Here is an 8,833-nt window from a genome sequence, read left to right on the forward strand (position 1 = left end):
TGTAAACTCCGGAACTGGGAGCGTCCACGGTATCCTAGCGACATCCACAAAAGGAAGGCTGCTCCGCTTCGGAAACGGAAGCGCCTGTACTACGTGTGACGTTGTGTGGGAAGCCACGCCCACTGCGCACAAACTCTTCCTGTTATGAAACTGATGCATGTGAGCAAAGACTTTGAAAGGGATTTTGATGTTGAAGCTGTTATTCGGGTGGTTACTGAATTGGAAATGTGCGGTAACAATTTTGAAACCTTATCAAACATTTACAGTGACTGCTGCAGATTCCTATTAAATGTAGATTCATTTATTTAGCCTGACTATGCTCTGCTTTTTTTTAAAGACCGGTGAATTGTATCGTGCACTGCCTTGAAAGTGACAGAAAGTTATTTGTTTGTTCAACATTTATGTTTGATTTCTAGTGTTTTCTTATAAAGCACGTCGTTGCTGCAAAGAATGCAGCCCATACTGCTGTACAAAACAATAATAAAACCAGCAATAACACAATAAAAAATGTAATGTAGTTCTCTCCGTTGGCCGGTGATAGTCCGTTGTCAGAGGATACATTTATTGATATTGTGACAGTTTTAGCATGAACAGAGAGAGTAACCATTCAAAGATGACATGATATATGCATTGTCATTGTGATTATGCAAGTTGATCAGGTGCTAAAAAAAATTAGACTACTTACAACACATAGACGCAAATAAATAAGTGTGTGTGTGTGTGTGTGTGTGTGTGTGTGTGTGTGTGAGAGATCCCAACAGTATGCAACATTATTAACAACAGTAACTGAATATGAAAATTAAACATTTTTACACTCAGAAACACCAGTAGAAGTGTTCTATTTCATATAGTCTTGATGCTATTTTCTTTATCTTGCATAGTTTTGTTCATGCTTTTGAGGATAAGTGCATGTCATGCAACTTGTTTAACTAGACAGATGAATCTGATCAAATAAATATGGGCCACAGTAGCTTGAGTAGATCAACAATAGAATGATTTGGAAAGCGTTTTCTACATATTTTTTAAATGCTGATCAGCCTATTTATTTTGCTTTCCTAACTGTGCATAATTATGTGCTTAGTTGCATTTTATCATTTGCACATAGCAACTGTCTGCTTCCCTGAAGAAACCAGCTGAAGAGAAGAGAAGAGAAGAGATGTCTGCCCAGGAAAACCGAGTGATGGCTTTGTCCGAGTGGGAGGACAGGTGGCAGGAAGGAAAAACTGGTTTTCACAGATCTGAAGTGCACAAGTAATCACACATTTAGTCACCACCAACACTACAGTCAAGTCACCTTATTTCTGTATAGATTGTTTCAAAGCAGCTTCACAGTGATAAACAGAAAAATAACTGAATCAGTGATGCAAACTTAATCAAATATGAGACATTTAAATTCTTCTGTAAAGCTCTAAACATAAAATAGTGTCATTATTCAACTCAACTGTTGATTCAGTTCAATAACAGTAATGATGTTGCAAAATGCTATGCTATACTATCATTAATCATGCATACTAACACATCATATACTGTAGCTCCATGATTTAGACACCATCCTGTGTTGCTTATGAATAATGATCCTTTTGAATTTTCCATAAATGTGTAGAGGAACCGCACAGTGTTATCAATTTATTATTTTACTTTAAATGTCTTGCTTCAATTGTTTCAGTTTCCTGTTTTTTTTTTACTTTTTTGGTAGTTTGCTGGAAAGCAACTTGGACAAAGTCGTATGTGGACGAAATGAGGTTCGATTCTTCTTCCCACTATGCGGAAAAGCTGTAGACATGAAATGGTATGAGGTTAAAGGGATACTCCACCCCAAAATGAAAATTTTGTCTTTAATCACTTACCCCCATGTCGTTCCAAACCCGTAAAAGCTTCGTTCATCTTCGGAACACAATTTAAGATATTTTGGATGAAAACCGGGAGGCTTGTGACTGTCCGATTGACTGCCAAGTAAATTACACTGTCAAGGTCCAGAAAAGTATTAAAGACATCGTCAGAATAGTCCATCTGCATCAGTGCTTCAACCGTAACGTTATGAAGCGATGAGAATACTTTTTGTGTCTCTCCGCATCACCGTAGCGCCATTTTGGAGAATATCCGCCTGAACGCAAGCAGCGTATGCTCTTCTGTGTCAGCCGCGAAACAAGGATACGTTTTCTATGTGTATTTACACTTTGATTTGAATGTCGCAAATCAAAGTGTAAATACAGCACATCCGTGTGGCGCGGCTGACACAGAAGAGCGTACGCTGCTTGCGTTCAGCGGATATTCTCCAAAATGGTGCTACGGTGATGCGGACAGACGCAGAGGAGATGAATTGTTGAATAAAGTCGTTATTTTTGTTTTCTTGGCGTACAAAAAGTATTCTTGTCGCTTCATAACGTTACACTTGAAGCACTGATGGCAGATGAACTATTCTGACGATGTCTTTCATACATTTCTGGACCTTGACAGTGTAATTTACTTGGCAGTCAATAGGACAGTCACAAGCCTCCCGGTTTTCATCCAAAATATCTTAAATTTTGTTCTGAAGACGAACGAAGCTTTTAGGGGTTTGGAACGACATGAGGGTAAGTGATTAATGACAAAATTTTCATCATTAAATGTGTTGAGTAATGTTTAAAATCTTCCCAGCACTTCCATAAAATGTTCAAAAAAATGTTTCTCAGGTTGGCTGATATGGGTCACACAGTTGTTGGAGTTGAAATTTCAGAAAAAGGAATCAAACAATTCTTTGCAGAGCAAAATCTTGCTTTTAATGAAGAACCAGTACCAGCCATTTCTGGAGCAAAGGTTTTCAAGGTATCTGAAGGTCCTGCATTTGTCATCCGTACTGATTGCTAGACACAAACCAACGATAAAATTAGCACTAAAGGATTATAGTGCCCATAAATCATGCACTGAGTTATTATTCACCTTGTTTTGCAACGTGGAAGTTAGACATTTGTATGTGCAAGACTTCTGATTAATTACCTGCTATAAGAAAATGTACAGCTAAAATAACTGGAAATGAATGAGGTTAAGCATAAGGTAGATGCACTGTTATATGTATTGTTATAATGGCATTTTCTGTGTCTTCACGGCTTCCTCTGATTAGATTAATACAGACGGATGCCCCTCAGTTTAATACACACCCACTGTGAGATGGTCACAACGCTTTAGCTTTCTTTAATGGAAGTAGACAGCGTGATGTTTTTGTGTCATGCCCACTCACCTAATGCATTTTCCTTGTTCTCAGAGTACAGATGGAAAGATCTCCATCTATCAGTGTGATTTATACAAGTTCTCCAGGTACATTTTATACTTTCTAATTTTAGATGATAAAACATGTCACATGAAATGCATTTAAATGCCTCTCTGTCTTTTTGGTCTCTGTCCATATATAGTACTGTTGGAGGAAAGTTTGGAGGAATTTGGGACAGAGGAGCGCTGGTGGCTATAAACCCATGTGACAGGCAAAAGCAAGTATTAAATAAACATTTTATTTTATTTAATTATTATTTATTTAAGTGGGATTGTATGTAAATACATATTCTCTTCATCCCCAAGGTATGCTACTCTCCTTATGTCCTTAATGAACAATGACTGCAGATATCTTGTGGACACACTGGAATATAATCCTGAGCTGTATAAAGGTAATGTTAAGGGGGAAAACAATAATGAATTCATTATTATTATTAGTGATAATGATTATAAAGCATATGTGTCTTGTCTTTAGTATTTGATATTTGTTGCCATATTTGACATACAGGTCCACCATTTTTTGTATCAGAAGAGGATGTAAAAAATGTATTTGGTGAGTTTTGGTCACTGTTCTGACATGTCATCTTACCTATTTTGTACCTAGATGTTTTCATGATTCATTATGTATTATAGAGCTTTTATTTCTAAATAGTTGTATCCAATAATCATGGCGATGTCTCATATTTCAGGAGGTGGATGTGACGTTGAATTGCTAGAGTCTGTAGATGCCTTTGAGGAAAAGCACAAATCATGGGGACTGGATTCACTGACAGAGAAAGTGTACCTTCTCACTCCAAAAGCCCAGTGATCAATCTTCAAATCTACTGGAGGGCAATTAAAAAGTACAAATGACTTAATAATGCAATAGATAATTGGCAAAAATAACATAGGGTTAATAAAAGACAATTTGCATTTTTCTATTTTGATAAAAGTGGACTGCAACTTGTTGATTCAGTATTTGAATGTAATGCAAAATATTGTAATAAATTCAAATGTTTTTTTAATAGTTTTTTGTTTCATAATGTGTGTTTATTTCGTAACTGGTCACAAGTGATGTGAGCTCTTAGTTTGACCACAAGAGGGCAGTAGTTTGACAAAAGTCCGCACATAGTGACATTTTAAAAATGATTTGCACCTACGAGTTCTAATTTACTCTGCGAATAGTGTAGAGATTTTCAGACGAATGAAGCTCATGAGCAGATTCTTTTTATTGAAACAAAACGCCTTCCCGGACTCCAATTAATGTTTTTGACATTATGAGATTTTATGTAATCAGTGGTATTTTATAATATATATATATATATATATATTTATTTATTTTTTATTTTTTTTAAGTGCGTTCATGTCGCCTCTACAAAGTCATTAAAAGCCTGTAAACAAAACAAAAAAAAATCAAAAATGAATCGTCTTATAGATCTGAAATGTTATGTTTAAATCTGTTCAAATTTGGCAACAGACTCGTTGAGGCAGTAACAAAATGTGTTTCTTTTTTCCAAACATTTTTGGAGCAATAATACTGAACGATTCGTTAATGGGGCCGTTAAGGAATCATTTAAAAAACCAGATTACGATTCCCATCTCTAATCATAAATCATAACCGTATAATGATCACTCCCTTTTAAACTCGGATAAATAGTTCGTCTACCTTCAAGTCGTCAAGGTCTTTTCTGGTTCACCGCACAGCGTCGGCTCGCGACCTCCGGCGACAGTGACGCGCACCGCTGGCCAGATGTGCGCCTGTTTACTTTAAATATAGCTCGTGCGAAGGCACCCCGAGTCTCTGAGCCAATCACGTAGCGCCGGGGGCGGGGTCGACTGGAATGTTGTGGATGCGAGAAAATAAACAATGTAGCCTTATAAACTGATGCTGTAACGGATGCTATCCATTCGCATCAACTGTATATTCACGTGTAGAAGTAGGGACAGAGGGATAAGCATCGCAATGCTGTGATTTGGGTGCGATTGAACGGGATTTGCGGAGCGCACCATTGAGCGTCTGCTGAAGTTCAGGGTGAGGTACTGTCATACAGAATTTAACGGTGCTACATTGTGCCCTCTGCATCGCATTGTTTGCATAGCTCATGTTTCGAAACACCTTTTTGTTTTTTTGTGATAATCAATACCACGCTATTTCCGGGGAAGTTCGGTTTTAGCGGCCGCGTGCAGTCCACCTCAAAGGGCACTGCGACCATTGTTTCCTTGTCATATTTCATACACGAGGCAGCGACAGCTCCCATCCACCAGCTCGCTAAAATATTAACGTGGCTGCCGGCGTTTCAGTGTGCTTAATGACTACATATACAGGCGGCAGTCTCATCTCTTCACTCATCCACATGATCTGACGCGCAATTAAGGTAAGAAACCCACATTATTATAGCGGAGCCACGCCTCTTACGACGAGCTATTACTGTCTGGAAGCCGATAACTCGAACAAACCAGCCTCAGGATAATTGTAGCCCGCAATGGAATATTAATATTTGCCCAAATCTGCTTCTGTATCATTAAAGAGTAGGAAGAGAGGCAGGGCACGCGGGAGGAGGTGTGAGATTACGCGCGTATGCTTGCGCGAGTCACTCTGTAACTCAATCAGGTTGTAGAGCTGGTAAAGCGAGAAGACACACGCGCTCCAGAGGAGAGGAGGAGGAGGTGGAGAGAGTGAGAGAGAGAGAGAGAGAGAGAGAGACGGAGGTTTGGAGACAGCCGAGGTGTCTACGGCGCGGGTGGACTCAGTTCAGGGGTGGACTATGTGGCATGAGTGTCATTGCATCACGTAATATCGTGCTAGTGAAAACAAGCAGGGCCGTTTGACAGAAAGAGGAGAGAAGGAAGCGTTCAGTATCGGCAGGGGATGATGAGGAGGAGGAGGATGCAGCCATAACGAGGGACCAACGCGATAAGAACAGGTAACGCACTTAATCCGACCTTTACTCGTGATATCTCGGTAAACAAGCCAGAACAGCAGAATAAACGTGCAAATGTAGAAATGGCAAATATTAGTTCAATCTGAAGTGCCGAGACATGATGGATATCCGGTTATTTTCAACTTTAAATAATCGAATTTAAAGAAATATTATTTAAATATAAAAATCAATCGTAAATGCATAAATATAAAAACAAAATAATTAGTATCAACGTAAAATATATTCAAAACAAAACATAAAACATTAAAATATACTAAGTAACATTAAATCAAAAATAATATATGAATGTAAATTATGTTAATGTAAACAAAATAAGTATATTACTTAATATAGACTCTTAAATATGAACAAACTATTTGAATATTTTTAAATATTAAATGAAATCATGGGATACTCATTCATTTTTGAAGTGTATTTCAGTACGAAATGGATACACATTTCTTACTTTATGTAAGAATGGATCATCGGCAGTTGTAGTCTGCATACCGAAGACAGTAGATCAGAGCTTGTGATTGCAAATTAGACATGTTAGGCATCTCGGCTATCACAGGTGTATCCAGATCGTCACAGCATTTTAATGTTGAGCGCAGTAATTGTCTATTTAATTAGATCCCAAGATACCAAGAAGTGGTTAAGATTCAACAGAACTATCAAATCTGTGTCAGAGCAGTAATAGGTTTTTACAAGATGAGTTATCTGAAAGGCTTGCAGAGGCATTAGAAGAAAACTAACACATACAACTGGCCTTGGAATCTGAATAGATTCGTTTTTTTTTTAGTTTTTTTTTTTGTGCCATTATGCGAGCGCCATGTGACATGAATGAAGCGTCCACCCCTGCAGTGGAGTTGAAAGAGCAGGGAAACCGGGAGGGGACGGAAAAATGGCAGGAATCTCGGCTCTATTGACAGGCTCTCATAACTCATTCCATGGCGTCATATAACAAAATGTATAGGACTTCATTTGGGCCAGAGGAAGTTAAAAGAGAGGAGGGGCTTGGGAATGAATAGCCAGGCATTGTGGCAAGGAAAGCTGTCATTTAAAGCCGTTGAGATTTTCAGCTGCTATGGTCATGCAGTTATGACTACTGCTGATAACCTTCAATTGTCCCAGCCCATCCTGTTTGTTAGGATAATTAGCCCTTGTGGCATGTGTGCGAGGAGCATATTGTTTAGACATAATTAATCAAGCCTGCTGGTAATTATTGTTGTCCATAAATTAAAACATGAGGGTAGCAGCGGGTGTTCAAGAAGATGTAGCCGTCTTAATAACCATATTGCACCTTTTTGCACCAGAGAGCACAAGACGGTTATTAAACGAAAACAACTTCTTTGCCCTCAATTTTTCATCTTCATCTTCCCATCCTTCTTTTCCTTCCTGGCTTTTCGTGAGGATTACTGCAGAACATCATGTCAGATTTTTTTTTTTTCGTAAACATCCCCATTTGGGTCTGTGTTTTCGCAAAAGCACATCTGAGCCGAAGCCAGACTGATGTCCCAGCAGGCTCGACCACAAGCTCAGCATGGGTCAGTCTCAGCACCGCAAACATGCAGCAGAACTGGGCTGGGCCACTGGCTTCAGCTGCCGTAGCTCTCCCTTGACCTGTAATGACAGAGTTTCGTGTTTAATTTTAACTCCGTCTCACCCACCTAACCAGACTATTTGTATTTCTCCAACATCAGCTGCCGCTAACATTTTTTTACACGTTGCAATTCAGGGCAGCTGAAGCTAAGCTGAGGAGGAAATCACAGAATCTGCTGTAAGAAGAACATGCTAGCTAATACTAGTCACATTGGCTTAGTGCTGGAATACGCAAATCCCATATGAGCCGGGTTTGGAAACTTGTGGTTAGGGATGTGGATGTGTTAAACAAATTATTTGAACAACATCACGCAAGGGAAACTTATTAACTAGAGTGTTAATGAGAAAAAAAATAACACCATGTTGCCTCAGGAAGCTGTTCAAGTAAAGTGGTGTACTGTAACTTGCTTTGGTCTAAAAAAGCTAAATAAGAATAAATAATAGTCATAGTAAACATACCAAGTTTGGGGTTTGTAAGATAGTTTTTTTTTTTTTACGTTTTTCAAAAAGGTCTCTTAAGCTCGCCTGTATTTATTTAATCAGAAATATAGTAAAACATTACAATTGTTTAAAATATTTCAATAATAATTTAATATTATAATTATATTAAAAAAAAAAAATTTTAATTTTTAATATATCTTAAAATGTAATTAATTCATGTGATGGCAAAGCTACATTTTCAGCAGCCATTACTCCAGTCTTCACTGTCACATGATCTTTCAGAAATCACTCTAATATGCTGATTTGCTGCTCAACAAACATTTCTTGTGATTATTAATGTTAAAAATGGTTGCAATTACTTTTGTGGAACCGGTGATATATTTTTGACAAGTACAAAATTTGATGCATAGTTCAAAGGAACAGCATTTATTTTAAATACTTTTTTTTTTTATAAGAAAGCATTTCTGTCACTTTTGATCAATTAAATCCATCCTTGCTGAATAAAAATATGAATTTCTCCCAACTATATTTGTAATCAAACTATTGTTCATCAAAATATTTAAAATTAATATTAATATTTTATTCACAATATATTACAGTACACACTATATATATATATATATATATATATATATATATATATATAT

General features: G+C 37.6%; 2 protein-coding genes across 5 annotated transcripts in view; both read left to right on the forward strand.

Moving 5' to 3' along the window:
- Positions 1-84: 84 nt before the first annotated feature.
- LOC107591974 (probable thiopurine S-methyltransferase) lies at positions 85-4,181 on the forward strand. Of its 4 annotated transcripts, none has more exons than XM_016281275.1 (9): positions 85-159; positions 1,106-1,251; positions 1,697-1,789; positions 2,673-2,805; positions 3,242-3,294; positions 3,390-3,464; positions 3,553-3,638; positions 3,755-3,799; positions 3,936-4,181. In XM_016281275.1, exons 1-9 carry the CDS (start codon positions 145-147, stop codon positions 4,052-4,054), a joined length of 765 nt encoding a protein of 254 aa, XP_016136761.1. In that variant the 5' UTR covers positions 85-144; the 3' UTR covers positions 4,055-4,181. The 4 variants fall into 4 exon arrangements, with proteins under 4 accessions (XP_016136761.1, XP_016136760.1, XP_016136762.1 ...); XM_016281274.1 differs by having other exon boundaries at positions 93-232; XM_016281276.1 differs by having other exon boundaries at positions 93-227.
- Positions 4,182-5,798: 1,617 nt separating this feature from the next.
- LOC107592050 (exostosin-1c-like) overlaps positions 5,799-8,833 on the forward strand; it is a 62,305-nt gene continuing 59,270 nt past the window's right edge. The window contains exon 1 of the mRNA XM_016281406.1: positions 5,799-6,149. The gene's annotated coding sequence lies outside the window, so the exon portion shown is untranslated. The remainder of the gene's footprint in view (positions 6,150-8,833) is intronic.

This window comes from Sinocyclocheilus grahami, unplaced genomic scaffold, assembly GCF_001515645.1.
Source record: "Sinocyclocheilus grahami isolate Dianchi unplaced genomic scaffold, SAMN03320097.WGS_v1.1 scaffold149.1, whole genome shotgun sequence".
In the NCBI taxonomy this organism is placed as follows: Eukaryota; Metazoa; Chordata; class Actinopteri; order Cypriniformes; family Cyprinidae; genus Sinocyclocheilus; species Sinocyclocheilus grahami.

Bases quoted from the DNA above. Each gene is read 5' to 3' on its own strand.
- LOC107591974 (XM_016281274.1), top strand. From the start codon at position 188: ATGTTGAAGCTGTTATTCGGGTGGTTACTGAATTGGAAATGTGCG. The intron at 2,806-3,241 runs GTATCTGAAGGT...CCTTGTTCTCAG, and splicing joins CTGGAGCAAAGGTTTTCAAG to AGTACAGATGGAAAGATCTC. The intron at 3,800-3,935 runs GTGAGTTTTGGT...CTCATATTTCAG, and splicing joins GGATGTAAAAAATGTATTTG to GAGGTGGATGTGACGTTGAA.